The 14,291-nt window shown below is 50.3% G+C and overlaps 2 protein-coding genes across 2 annotated transcripts; both read left to right on the top strand.

The window, feature by feature from the left end:
- Positions 1 to 593: 593 nt before the first annotated feature.
- Positions 594 to 5,302, top strand: COCSUDRAFT_66127 (C4-dicarboxylate transporter/malic acid transport protein; the record flags this gene model as incomplete). The annotated part of the gene is made up of 9 exons (XM_005647481.1): positions 594 to 855; positions 976 to 1,108; positions 1,212 to 1,291; positions 1,400 to 1,655; positions 1,975 to 2,118; positions 2,479 to 2,629; positions 3,232 to 3,351; positions 3,901 to 4,076; positions 5,120 to 5,302. The coding sequence occupies exons 2-9, from the start codon at positions 1,022 to 1,024 to the stop codon at positions 5,300 to 5,302; spliced, it is 1,197 nt and encodes a 398-aa protein (XP_005647538.1). The 5' UTR covers positions 594 to 855; positions 976 to 1,021.
- A 5,793-nt stretch (positions 5,303 to 11,095) lies between these two features.
- Positions 11,096 to 13,983, top strand: COCSUDRAFT_63384 (hypothetical protein; the record flags this gene model as incomplete). The annotated part of the gene is made up of 8 exons (XM_005647482.1): positions 11,096 to 11,144; positions 11,332 to 11,565; positions 11,755 to 11,936; positions 12,192 to 12,290; positions 12,515 to 12,662; positions 12,971 to 13,047; positions 13,189 to 13,381; positions 13,928 to 13,983. The coding sequence occupies 8 exons, from the start codon at positions 11,096 to 11,098 to the stop codon at positions 13,981 to 13,983; spliced, it is 1,038 nt and encodes a 345-aa protein (XP_005647539.1).
- Positions 13,984 to 14,291: the final 308 nt, after the last annotated feature.

A 14,291-nucleotide genomic window follows, 5' to 3' on the forward strand; every position in this document is an offset into this window, starting at 1 on the left:
AATTCACACCGGTACCGGTGGAAGCAGGTGAATCTCAGGTCTCAAGTCTGGTTCTTTTACAATCCCATGTAAACTGTGCTTATGAATGCCTGATCAGAATGGAAAAGGAAAGAAAGGAAAAAGAAAAGAGTCCATGCAATGCAATATATGCAATGGGCCAATGGCCAAATGGCCCATGGGCTGTGCTTTTCCAAAGCTATTTGGGCTGGCAACTGTCCACTGTACCACCCAGTACTGGACCACTTGGCCCCTTCTGCCAATTCTGTGAATGTATAAATATCACATAATGATTAAGTATGTACGACCGTGATCAAAATCGCATGCGATGATCGCAGTGCGCAGTGGAGTGGTCACGGCTACTCAAGTACTTATGAAAGCATACTGCCACGCATTTGTCCAGGATTTATACTTGAAAATAAAAAGCATAATGCGCTGCAAGAAAGTAAAAACTACAAAGGGACAGCAGACACATTGGCGCTTTTGGTCCAAAACCTTTTGGGCCCCTCCCTGCCTGGAAGGGGCAGGTGCACTGCAGCTTCACCCCCAGCGTTATATGACCTCAACCCCCGTGACTGCCCTCACGAGAGACATGCAAGGGGAATGTTGCTGCTTTAGCTGTTCAACAAAACATTCATAAATAGTCCCAAGGAAGTTTATTCCGCCAAGGAGCATTCTGGGTGCTGTGACAGTGTTCGGGTGGTTGCTAAGTATTCAGGTTCACTACCTCCCGCGACGATCTTATGCTTACTTCGGAATCTAATGTTCGCAATAGGCTTCTATTTATAGTCGACTACTTTAATAAGCTGAGGTCGAACAGCAATTTTCTTACCTTGATTATATCTTGCTGAATCAGCGGTGCGTTCCACTGCCCTCCCACTGGCATTGGTTCACAAACTGGAAATTAGTAACCATCGAGATGCAATGATTCAGTAAAAATATTTTATATTTCTGACGTAAGCTTTCCTGAACTTGCAGCAAAATCATCTCTCGTCACAACCTTGCCTCAGATGAGGCCATCGCCATGAAGCACCTGGGCTTCCTAGCCCAGCTTGATCATCCCAGAGAGGCCATCCGACAGTTCACGCCGTCATGGTTCACCGTGACTATGGTACAGTCTTGATGAGCCCAACCATATTGACTTTCTTTCCGTTCTTGCCAACTGTCGAGATGACTGCATCTTCTGGCCACTGAAATCTGCATGGTCATCACAGGGCACTGGGATCATCTCCCAGCTGTTGTACAACTTCCCGTTTCCCTTCCAGGGCCTGGAGCAACTGGCATGGGCGTTTTGGTGCGCTCCTCTCTCAACCCTCTTTTTGGCTCTCTTCACACAGGGGAAGGTCCACAGGTGCACGATGCCAACAATACAACGTGACAAAGAGTATTATCTTTCCTGCAGGTGGTTGAATGTGGTGCTCTTTGCCCTCTTCAGTGGTATGCAGCTGGCACAGATAGTGTGCTTCCCCAAGGAGGCACTGCAGATTCTGCACGACCCAACACAGTCCCTCTTCATAGGAGCAATCCCCATGGGCTTTGCCACGATAGTGAATGGCATTGTCTTCTTCTGCGTCCCCAGATATGGCAGCGCTGCTGTGGAGGCTGCACTGGTCACTTTCTGGATTGACACCGGCCTCTCGCTCATCAGTGGCTGGCTGGTGCGTTCCCTGCCTCGCCTGTTCTGTCGTGTGCTTTCATGGCAAGACAGCAGCATGGCTCCCCTTTCGTGCCATCAGCCGGCCATGCAAGCTCCTTTTGTGATGTTCGAAATTTCATCTAAAGGAGGCGTTCAGCTGGCAATGCATGTTAGTTTACCCAAAGGCTTGCAACCAGTGAGAATCATTCTGGCTCTGTAGCTGGCAGGCAGGCAGTGCCAAGAAGGAGAAGTCCACAATGCATGCAAAAATAAGCGTGCAATGATGGTGATAATAATATAAATGGCATTTGAATGGATTTGTGTGGGTGCCATGCGCGCAGGTCCCGTACTACATGTTTGTGCACCACAGGCACAAGATGGAAACTATGACGTCCGTCTGGTTCTTCCCCGTCGTCCCAGGCGTCGTCACTGCGCTGTCAGCCGCCATCGTGGGCAAAGTTGTCGATGCCAAATCCGCTGCACAGGTCCGCATGTCCGTTAGCTGGTATCAAGCAGACACATTCATATTTTCTGCCTCAATGTTTGGCGCGCGCTGCCTTCGAACTCTAAATTTCGTCCTCGGGCAAGGACCACCAATGGTTTCCTTGGGGCGGAATGGAGCTCAGGATTGGATGTGAGAGTTAAGGATGCCCATAGAGAGTTGCAAGCATGTCAAGGGCTCATGTTAGTCCTGCACACTTTACAAATTATCCTGGATGACTCCCTCCTTCGCACGTGTGTTCCTGAAGTTGGCCGCAGCTCCACACATCATGTCACCTAGTGCCGTACTTACATTGCTTCACTGCAATGGACCATTGCAATAATTTATTTTGTTGTGTGTGCAGCTGGTGTACACGGGGTACGTGCTGTGGGGGATGACCATACCGCTGGCGTTCTTTGTGATAGCCATATTCTTTCAGCGCCTGATGCTGCACGGCGCACCGGCCAAGGAGAGCATGGTCAGCTGCCTGCTGCCCATGGGACCCTTCGGAGCAAGTGAGGTCCCCCATCTACTATCATTCATATTATTATTGGCCCCGGCTGGCGGGGGGGCGGTATAAATACTGAGCACCGTGCCCACGGATGATTGGGTCTTGCTGGGATCTGGCAAGTCCAACAAGGGTTAGGAGCGTGGCAGCCCTTTTTGCAGCTTGTCTGCAGAGCACCTTTGCTTCAGGCAGGAAAAGCGTGTAATAACAATATAATTTAATACCACAATCATGCTCCTACCCCCACATTGCCTGCCCCTTCCATCCATTGTTGTACACGCTGTTCCAGCCCTCAGGGCTAGGTGCGTCGCAGCAACCTGTCAATAATTTCCAACCAGCCTTTCCTGACTTGACTACTCCATCCAGCAATCGCTCTTCTTATCCGGCTCTGGATTTCCCTGCTGCTTGCATGTTATCCACATCTCGTATGTGAGCCAAGCCTGTGCGCACATCGTGAGGAGAGAGGGGCACTGTGTATCAGCACAGCTGCAGGGAGACAACCAAGGAGATGTTTGTGCATGCTGCTTACAGTACAATGATTGAAGGCTGCCTGCCACTGCCTTAATTCAGTGCTAACCTGTGTTTGAGGAGCGCTGTGACTAAATGTAGGCTCTGGAGCGCTGATGGGCCTGGGAGTATTAGCAATGGATGTGTTCAGTGAGCAGAGCAACAGCAATCCTTTGCTGGTCAACTTTGCGCGATCGGCTGCCGGGTTGGGACTCGTGGCAGGTGCGCGGCAGCTTCCGGCACCCTGCAGCAGCCACCTGCACACATTGGCAAGGATGACATTCGCAGATGAGTCTTGTGTAAAGACAAGACACTGCAGCACTGGTGAAGAATGTCCGAGAGCAAAGGAGGATGCCCATGGTTTCACAGTTCCGCATGAAATTCTGAGAAGCAAGCATCCCCCTTTTTCGTCCATGACACTGCAGCGTCGACTCAAGCAAGACCAGCTCATCCTTTGAAACTTCCCATGCATGATGTGATAATGGCCTGTGGTGCTCAGTGGGTTCATGTGAGACTTTGTAGCAGGTGACACATTTGTCGGACACAATGTGCCATGCGTAGGGCTCTCCTGTGGGGCTTTGGAATCTGCTGGCTTCGTATGATGTGCCCTGCTCTTGGCAGGAAACGCCTGTAACAATGATAATAATATTAATCATGTGCCTTGCGGGGGGCTGATCCTGTGGAGCTTTGGCTTGCTGGCTACAAATGATGTGCCCTGGCAGGAGAAGTGTGTACTGATGATTATAATCCTGGTAATCTTGCCATGCGCAGGGCTGATCCTGTGGGGCTTTGGCGTGTGGTGGCTGCTGATGACGGCGAGCCTGCTGGGCACTCACTGGGGCGCGCTCCCCTTCAACATGGGCTGGTGGGCATTCATCTTCCCCATGGGCATCTACTGCGCTGCCACTGACACCATCGCATCCCTCACCGGCCTGCGCTTCTTCCAGGTGAGCGCGCAGCCGAGGATCCAAGGTTCAGGGATCAGGGTCGACCCAAGATTTGACAGGGGTCCTATCTTTAGGGTCTAGGGTCAACCCTAAACCCTGAATATAGGAAAAAATAAACCTTGTGCCAACCCCCAAATGGGGCGGGGGCGAGCGGTGGCTTCTTCCGCTGTCGCGGCACTGGCTGAAAGTCCAGGGCATTCCTGAGATGCTACAGGGTTGTTAAAGGGAGAAAGGCTGAATCTCCCATAGCATGGGCCACCCGATTGGGCAAAAAAATACAATTTGGCCTAATCTTCTAGGGTGCCCTGAGCCCCAGGCATGTGGCTTTGGTGTGCTGCCCTGATGCCGAATTGCCAGATCCGTGATTTTCTCAGGGCGACCCTGAAGTCCTGTCCTGAGCCCTGAACCTATTAGTGCCAATCCCTGAGGGGCCGTCAAATCCTGCAAGTTGTCACCATGCATGCTCTGCTGTTTGCCAATTGAGTTCCCCAAAACAACTTGTTTTTTTTTGAACAGGGTAGAAATGTCAGGCAGCAAGAGTCGTCCTCTCTGCCAGTGATCAAAATGCTGCATGCAACACAGGCATCTAGACCTTTGTGGCCGTACGGCAGGGCCTCTTTCTTGGCAGCGGGTGGTCGATATCTATGAATGTGGTGGCCATGCCTATGTGTGTCAGGAACATAGTGCGGGGTATGCGTTTAATGCATGCTGTGTTTTCTGCAGTGCGCAAACCACATGTGTCGGGTCTTTATTATTTTTGTGCTGTCGGTATCTCCCACTTGAGTCATGAACATATGGCGTTTGTGGTCCGTCCACTCGTCAGAAACCCAGTCCATATATGGTTATACTGCACGTTTCTCCTGCCAAGAGGCAATGTGCGTCCTGCAGACAGGCTGTTGAAGGCTGCCACGATCCTAACCCCTTGTTGGACTTGCCAGATCCAAGCAAGACCCTATCAACTGTGGAAGCCCGATATGTATGGTACAATCCATGTTCACAGATCTCTGAAACTCCCTCAGCAAATGACATGGTGTGCGCGACAGGTGATGGGAGCGTTGCTGACAGTGGTGATCATAGTGGGCTGGATCTATGTCATGGGCATGACAGTAATCAAGGCGTGGCAGGGCCACCTGTTCAGAGCGTACAGCCCATCTCAGCCGATGGCGGACCTACGCGGCCCTCGCCCGGCTGAGCCAGCGGTGACTAATGGTGTCAATGGCCTGTGAGGTAGCTTTGCTCGCCCGCAGGAGGCTGCGGCCATGGCTCATGCTGTAGAGCTGTTCTGCTATCTGTAGATATGTTCAGGATATGGTTAGAAGTGCAACAGATTGATAAGTGCTGAACGGCATGCGAGTGACATTCGTGCTGCAAGAGGCAACCTTGCCCTCAGGTGTGTGTTGCACGTTTAAAGCTTCAGTTGTGTGTTTGCCCTGCGCGCACTTTGTACAGCGTTACATTGTCGAGTTGGTACCACTAGTACGCTTGGGGCTCCTCCTGCTGCTGCTGGTGCTAGGTGCGATGGTTTTTGCAGGCCACGAGTGCATTGAGTGGTTGACTTGGCGCATTGGCCAAGCAGTTTACATTGGGGCTGGTCACCAATTGCCGCCAGTGCTCTCTGCCATTGCAGAGGTGACCATGAAACAAGCAGGCCCTAGGGAACAAAGACTGCAGTTATGTTTGATTTTGTATAGAGGGTTAGCGATCAATGCAAAGACACTGGAATGATTGGAAAGATGAATAGAAGATCGACCCCAAGGGAGAGTCATTCTTTTAAGTGCATACCCCATGTAAATATAGCTTTAATGCTTGGAGTCGCATGCATATCACATATGCCAGTGTTGGCGCCTGGTGTGCATGTTGACTCATGAGCCACTGACTGATCAGTTACGCATCTTGCTCTGACTAATAAGATCATGTGGTCGCCACGACAGATCCAAGCTAACAAGCATGCAAACGCTGGAGCTCAAAGGCAGAAAAATGAAGAAGAGTGATTCGAGAGATGTGTGCATAGTGAATGCAAATGCTGGGATAGGCTGTTATGCGCAAACGGAGGGGGTTCACTGACTTCCATAGTCAGACAAGATAGCTGCTAATATTTTTCCTTGAGGTGTTTTCCAAATATGGTAAGCCAACAGCTTGACGAGTGCACGGTTTAAGCAATTAAATAAAAAGCAGAAGAGAAAAAAAAGCAGGGTATGGCCGCTGCCGAATTTGAACCGGCTACTTCTGCCCCTCTCAGGGTGGAAGCAACACCAAGCTGCCTTGTCTTCACAAGGACTTTAATCTTTGGAAGGATGCTGAGCGGCCATCATTCGACGTCAACAAGACAACTGTCGACACTTGTATACCTGCCAATCGGCAAAAGAATCAATGTGCACCCGTTCTTTTAGTAAAATTAGATGTTTCGTTCGTCGCAACAATAATTGGTGAAGGGCTTTGCATCGGCCTCCTCAGAGGATGAATCTGGATGCCATCCAATTTTTTTGATCAAACAATAAATTTCAAAGCCCTTTTCTCAACCCAAGGCACTCTTACACCTGCAAAATTGGGTTGAATCGCATAATGCCTTGCACATGCATGTGATATTATCAACACTCGCCGCCTATACCTAACAGAATCTTACGTCTCCCTCAGCAACTTGCTTTTCGCATCAGATGCCACTGTAACAGAGAAACAGCCACTGAAGAAACGGATAGGTGGTGTCATTGTGGACAAATTCGAGTGTGCGCCTTCTTGCAAGCCTTCCAAACACCACCTTTTTTGGCATCCGCACTCGAATTGGCAGAAGGCCACTTTCCGGATAAAACAGTTTTTTGGCACGTTGCATGCGCGGCAGCAAACTAAAGAATGAATGATGTGCGCAGGGATCTTTCTCATCGCTGGTATGGTGTTCATAGTGGTTTTTGTTGTGGGGAGCGTGGCATTTGTGGTTGCCCTGGTGTGGAGTATGTGCGACGATTGCATTTGCCAGCCAATGCGGAGGGCAAAGGGGGCTGAGGGAAGAAGAGAGGAGGCTGCTCACTATCCTCATCACAACCCTTCTGATGAAGGTTTGTGCATCAGCCCATGCTCAGCATTGAGACACTTTTGCTGTGCTGCAAATTTTTTGTTGTTTCTCTGATGATCTCATGCAGAAAATGTGCCGGTGTGGCATGACCGTGTCCGCTTCAAAGTCTCCGAGCCTTGAACAAGTGTCAAGTCTAATATCCGGTGGCTTTTCATAACAGAGACCTGTGCTCCTATTATCGCCGGTTATGATCCCATGCAGAGTCTTGAGGACTGATGTGCACATTTGCAGCATTGCAGAGACCAGATTTGAAGGCTGTGAGGGGTTGTTGGCCACGCGGAGCAAATGCAGTGCGAGAGACGGAGCTTGCGGCAGTGATTGTTCACAGTCCATTGGATGAAGATGGCTCAAGCCGCAGCAGAGACGAGGCTGGCAATGTGGTGAAAGCTGTGGAATGATCAGACCCCTCAGTATCCTGAAAACTCTTATTTGCACAGCAGCTCAGCTCTAAGCTTAGATAAATCCTGTGGTCTCCCAGCAGTCAGCGCCATTTGACCGTTTGCGTCCTTAGTCGGCTGTAGCTAATTAATGTGACTCGTGGCTTTTCTGGGTACAGCAGTAGGAGCTGGGCGTTTTATTGCAGATATTGACTTCAGTAGTCACTGGTGACAAATTGCTAATCACCTAATACGCAATCTGGCTGCTCTAAGCATTGAGACCTCTTGAAATGGACTTGTGTCGCAGGCATCTGCACCTTTGTTTTTGCTGTCAGTAATGGGCCAATGCTCTTGGCGTGTCCAAGAAGTGTCAGGAGTTTTAGTCCATTTGCCTTGCAACTTTTACAAATCTTGTCATCCTAATATCTGTTGACATCAAGTCATTGAAACCCGTTTTGAATACGAGACGCCAGGGGGTGTAAAACCAACATTATATTTTCCTTGAGGGTCTACATTCTATAATCATAAATCCCTTGAAGGTTTTATATGGAATAAATCACTCGCTCGGCTTCCAACACTTTCCAGCGAATCTCAACAGGAATGTCGTTGCACAAGTAATTGCTGCCTCCTGATAGCGCCATACAAACCTTCCTTTCAGTGGGTTGAAAGGGAAAGCCTGTGTTAGACCTTGCTGGTCACCTTGATAGTCTTTTGTCGTCACGCACAAAAAAGGTGCAGTTGCCTTCAACACGCTCGGTGCAACGAGGCCTCTTTTTGCAATCACATCTCGGCACTACACTGAACGGATTCTAAGATGCCTCTGCCGTTGGCGTCCAGGAAGGTAGGGCTCCTCTGCATCTTTCAAGAAGCATCTCGGTTTATACAGATTCGATAAAAGCTGGACGTCGCATTGCAGCAACTTCTGAAAGAGCAGCTGCTTACGTTGAAATCGTAAATCTGCTTCATGCCCTGCAGGCTGCAGCCTGGCTGCTGCTGCTGCTCAACCTTTCCCAGACAGGGAGTCTGTTGGCTGCTGAACGTCAGCCAGGGCCAGTCCAAACTACTGATGAGATAGACATGCTGCCAGCTGTGACCGCAGCAGTTGATCAGAAGCTTCAGACATCAACACAAGACAGCAGCACCATTACAGAAGATGCATCAGCAGCGACTGGGTTTGGTGAAAGCCAGAGGCAGCAGCTCAAGCGCGCACTGAAAGCCGGGCGCATGTTGCTTGCTGATGCAACTTACTCAGCCGCCGGCGGTGACAAGGACAACTTAGTAACAGCAGTTGACGATTCACTGACAGAACGCCTCTGGATATTCATCGGATCTGTGATTGAATGTGCGGCTTCTTGCAACCCGTCACTTCTCCTTAGCTTGTTACTTGACACTCTTCAAGCGATAAGAACATCGTGAAGTTCTGCTAGAGGCAATCATTTTCTATCCAACTGATGATAGATCAAGGTTGTAACTTTGCAACCTAATGGGGAATATCACTGGCTTTGTTTTGTGATGCAAATAGCTATTGCGTGTTGCGCAGGGACTGTGATTGTCGCCATACTGCTGGTGCTCGGTGGAGTGGCCATATTTATTGGAGCTGCTATCCTTGGAGCCTTATGTACCGGATGCCTTTGGTGCTGCGAGAAATTTCGGCAAGCAAGAGGAGCAGAGCATGAGAGGACGGCAGTGGATGAAGGCATCCTTGGTGGAGATCGGCCGAGTCAAGGTGCATGAAGCAGCCAACATTTGGCAGGATTTACTTGGGACACCTGTCTTGTGTTGCCTTGATCCCTTGGCTTCCAGGCTGGCAAATTGCCCTGGTCATTCCAGCATGCCAAGTATTGGCTTGGTCATTGGTGTGTTCCTTCAGCTGGAAGCGCTAAAAATCAGCATGGGGTTGTCTTACGCAGCGATGTTGCTCAGAGCGCTTCTCGTACAAGACTGTTCATGATCTTCCAGGTTACTAACGCACACCTTGCACATGCAGGGCATGCCACAGCCAATGAAACGGCACACACTGAGCTGACGGGCGTGAGCGTAGACAGGCCACAAGATGAGGGCGGGTCAAGTGCCCGGCGCAATGTGCTGAACTCTGTGGATTGAACCAGGGTGCGATAAGCATTGTGTCAAGCGGTCAGAGCAGCTCAGACGGTGCTTACTTGTGCCTCTGGGAATCCCAGAGAGCCGACATTTACCTAACACAGCTGTGTGGCAGCCGGAAGACCAGATCTGCATCCCAGAGCCTCAAATTCCAGGATGCTGATTATTCAATAGACTAGCGTGCCACGCCTCGTGCACGATTGTACAGCTTCCCCTGAGTGATATGCAGCTGGTGAGGGACGGCCAGGAGGATGTTAAGCTTTGAGGCGCAGCAACTGGTGCAAAGTTTTTGAAGCTGCTTGCTCCAAGTAACGATTACAATCTCATGTGAGGGTTCCAAGGGTATGCAACTGCTCCTTACAATTGTATTTAGGCACATGTGCAGGATATGCCCCAGCAAATGGAGCAGCAGAAACCGAGCTGACGGGATTGAGCGTACACACTGTGTACTACACAGCCCACAAGATGAGAACAATGCAGGTACCAGGCGCAATTTGCTGAACTGTGTGGACTGAGCTGTTTTGCAGCGCCATGAGCACATCTGTACTGCCTTTTGTAAGCTCGTTCGAACCTTTGAATATCACAATTCCCCTGAGGCTGTCACGTGTCATTCCCTGGCTACTGGCTAGGTTCCAAACTTCGAAAGCAAACTTTTGCTTCCAACCATTCCGAAAAATAATTAAAACAAAGAACTCAATTGTTGCCGAATTGGTGTGCTGCAGACGATCTGAGTGACAATTTTATCGTTGTTATGCTTTGAACGGTCCCCTTGTACATGTAGAGCATCTATTGCTAAAGTGATTGTTAAGCAGAAGACCTACTCGGCGATCTGGATTTGAAAAACTTGCGATGGACTCTTCAACATCTCAAGAAACAGATGTTCAAGTGAGGAAGTGCCCTTTCGGTGGGGCATCACTTGACTCTGGTGTCAGTAAGGACTCTGCCTCACGATGTCCCTTTAGCGGTGCAACTTCTGCTGCTACACCAAATCCAACAACGACGGAAGGTATGATTTCAGGTTTGCATCTTGTTTTTGATGATCGATGATACGTTTCTCCTAAGAGCAAGCAAAACTCGAATGAAAGGCATCCTAGTTGCAGGAAAGTGCCCTTTTGGATTCAGTAGCGGAAGTTCAGGGGGCGTGGGAGATGAAGGATCAGCGCAGGAAGGGCCTGTCTGTCCCATGGGATTTGGATCTGCGAAGAAGCCAAAGACAGTTGAGTCTGCATTGGTTTGCTCCAGGTGATACTGCTTAACCTTGTCAAGCCTGGGAAGATATGCTTGTGGGAAGAATGAATTAGTATAAGAGCCCAATGAAGTGGAGCAATAAGTTTGCTCTCTACTGGTTGAAAATCGAGCCCTGATGGGGCCTGAATATCCTGTGCAGGTGTGATGCCTTGTTCTTTGATCCTGTGAAGACGCAGTGCCAGCACTACTTCTGCAGAGCCTGCATAGAGCCCTGTAGCGACTGCCTCATGTGCGGCGCTGACATCAACAGTCTCACCCCTGAGCCCAAGCTGGAAGGTGTGCCTTTCACAACCACCCCCGCTTTGGCTGGACAGTCCTCCTGCCGTGGCTTCCGTTCCAATATGTCTTTGATCTTTTAATATTGGCCATGACAAAAGAAGTATCCAGCTTTTCGCGCTCTGCAAAGTTGCTCGTCTACAGTGTCTAGTCTTCCAACTATGTCAAGCATGCTCATCATGTGCAGAGCTGGTCAGTCAGTTTGTGGAACTGTGCGGCGACACAACTGCTTTTGAGGAGGCTGCATCAAGGCAGCTTGCAGCGGGAAGCGCGGCAGCAGGGGCAGCCAGTTTCAATGGCGGTGAATTGCCCAAAAATGAGGACAGCACAGGACGCGCTCAGTCAATTGCTGCCAAGACCAGCCCTGCAGATACTCACAGAAGCAAGTCTCCAAGCGGCTCCTTGCATGCCAAGGATGAAGGTATGAATTTTTGCCCTTCCTGGAATGAAGAGGTCTTAGGTCCATGCCTGCCACAGCCCAGTGCTCTTTGCAAGGTCTCTGCATGGATGCATTCCTGAGTTCACTGGGAAGCTTGTATGGGATGCACCGCTGCACTCCTCTGCACACAAGCGTTGAAGGGAGTGTGATGTCACCTGCACTGTGCTGCAGCGGCCAGGGCAGAGTTCATTTTGCAGTGCGCGCTGCGCTCGATGGCCGGAGGAAACTTCACGGCAGCTGCCGTGCGCTTTGCACGCTGCCGAGAGCGGTTAGTCACCCTGGCCGAGGCCTCTGGCGCCAACGGCTGGTCTGAGGAGACTTGCTGTCGCTTGGGGGACATCTGGGGCTCGCAGGTGCGCAACTCAGCTGTAATGAAGAAGCCTCAGAGCAGTACCTGTGACTTTACTTTGTCACAGGAGGTAAATGTTTTGCTCGAGTCAATTGAAGGCTTCTCAAGAACAGCCCCTCTCGGCTGTCCACTCAAACATTGTGCAGCTGCTCGACAGCTCGCAAACATGAGGCTCTGGCAAACACTCACACCGGCCAAGTTGAACAGGGGTTCATGCCTCAGATTGGTGAAATGTGTGTGTGGGACTTTGTCTGTGCAGGGGATGTGTGAGCAGCGGCTGGGGAACTTGGTAGCGGCCGAGGAGTGCTTCAAGGACAGCCTCGGCGTTCTGCAAAAGAGCCCTGTCAGATCCAGCCAGGTGCGGGCCGGGATCAATCTAATCTTTTTGGCCACTTCCTGGGCGTAGTGGCAGCATACATGTTCAACCTGAAAAATGCCAGTACTGTGCCAAAGAGCTGACAGTGCAGACAGCACACTTATCACCACAATAAGGGCCTCTGCAACAATCTAGAGGTTCAGGATCTTCTGCCCAAATCAGTCGTGGATCAAGAAATGTGCTGATCATTTTTGTGCTGCGCACAGGTGGCGCATGCACTGGCAGTGAGCCACAACAAGCTGGGCGACCTGCACTATTCAAATTCAAATTCAAAACAGGAGCTCGAGCTTGCGCGATCCAACTACCGAGAGGCGCTGGCAATCAGGGAACATGCCTTTGATGCACCGAGACAAGGTGCGGAGAACTGCGTCGCAGTCCCTTCCCAAACTTTGGTACTCCACAATCAGGTTTTTGTATTTAAGCACGGATCTGTCTGCATCTGGGAGCTTGCTTGGTGGTGTAGCTTATAAATCGAATTTCTGACCAGACAATTGTGCCCGCTGCATTTTTGCCATTTACAACCAACAAATCTTGCCACATTTGCTTCAAGCCCCTGTCTGCCTTTCTATGGATGTTTGAGGGAGGAAATTTATTGATTGTGAGTGCTTGAATATTCTGTCTGGCAAATCAATTGTCTGAGCAGCAGAAATCCTGTGCTGCAGGGGATGACAGTAGTGCTGATGTCAGCGCTGCTCTGAACCTGGTCACATCATTGCTGAAGGTGGCTGATATCGAAGAGGTGAGGCTCTTCCTCCTAGAATTAAACAAGAGTCCCTTCATTGGTGCGTTCCGCTGCTAAACAAGACAAGAGAATGATAGCAGAGAGTCTTCCGTCAACGAAGATTTGCAGGTGGTTGACATACAAAGCATGGTGTGTCAGGTGCTGGGAAATGGCCAGGCAGCCTCAGAGTGCCTAGCAAAGGCGGATGATGCGCTGATATCAGTGTCAGGCAACATTGTGCCTGGATCAGCAGCTGAGGCAAAGTACCGGGGCCTGCAAGACTTCCGCATGAAGCTGGCGGCCACAATGGATGCCAAGTTGCATGACTGCACTCTGGCGTTGATGTATGCGTGTAGATCTGTGAGTTGAACTCACCACTGCGTGCCACTGTGGTTAAAGTGTATGTTGCTGTACAACATGCAGATTGAATGGTGTGTATGTTTTGAGCATGAGACGCGTGTATGTCTACAGAGACTTAAAAATTGCTGCTGCTTGTGTCAACTTAGCAGGAGCCCTTTTGCAGAAATTAGAGTCACTGTTACACAGTGTCCACCCTAGGGAGTTTTCTATGGCCGTGAATCAGGGTCTCGAAGCCAGTCAGCTGTGTTACTGTAGAGAGGAGGCGGTTTTGTCCTCTTGAGATCAGCGAGTCGCAGGAGTTGTTACTCCCTTGCTGCGGCGGGGATCACTGTGCTTTGCGCGAATGCAGCGCACTGCTGGCAGGGGTTTTGATGCAAATATCGGAGGGATGAGTGAGGTTATTGACAGCGTGGTGCGCATGCCAGCGGACATAGTAAGGAGCATTGCAGAGGCGATCACCATATGCATAGATGCTGCCTGCCTCTCCTTGCGCACACGAGCGTCTTCGCAATCCCCCAGTGTTTGCAGTGCCATGCAGCCTGGTTTGGTTTCCCACTCTTCTTCCGTTATGGCCTCGCCGCGGTCGTGCACTAGAAGCATGCACAGAGACTTTTCCGGTACTTGCCAGCCTATTTTGTATACGTACCCTGCGCATGCCTTCTTCTCAAGACTACCGGACAGATACTTCCTTCCTCCTTCGATTCCTCAGGAACAAGAAAGCAACATTTCACAGGGCTATAGCGGCGGGCTGGTTTAGATTCAAGGGCAAGGATTTCACCAATGCCGAATTTGCACATGGAGCGATCAAAATCATTCCCTGCCAGGAGCATCTCATAATGCATGGCACCATGGCATCGAATGTTGAACTGCAAAATGATCTGGCTAACTATGCAGTCTTGCAG

This window comes from Coccomyxa subellipsoidea, assembly GCF_000258705.1.
Source record: "Coccomyxa subellipsoidea C-169, whole genome shotgun sequence".
Classification (NCBI taxonomy): domain Eukaryota; kingdom Viridiplantae; phylum Chlorophyta; class Trebouxiophyceae; family Coccomyxaceae; genus Coccomyxa; species Coccomyxa subellipsoidea.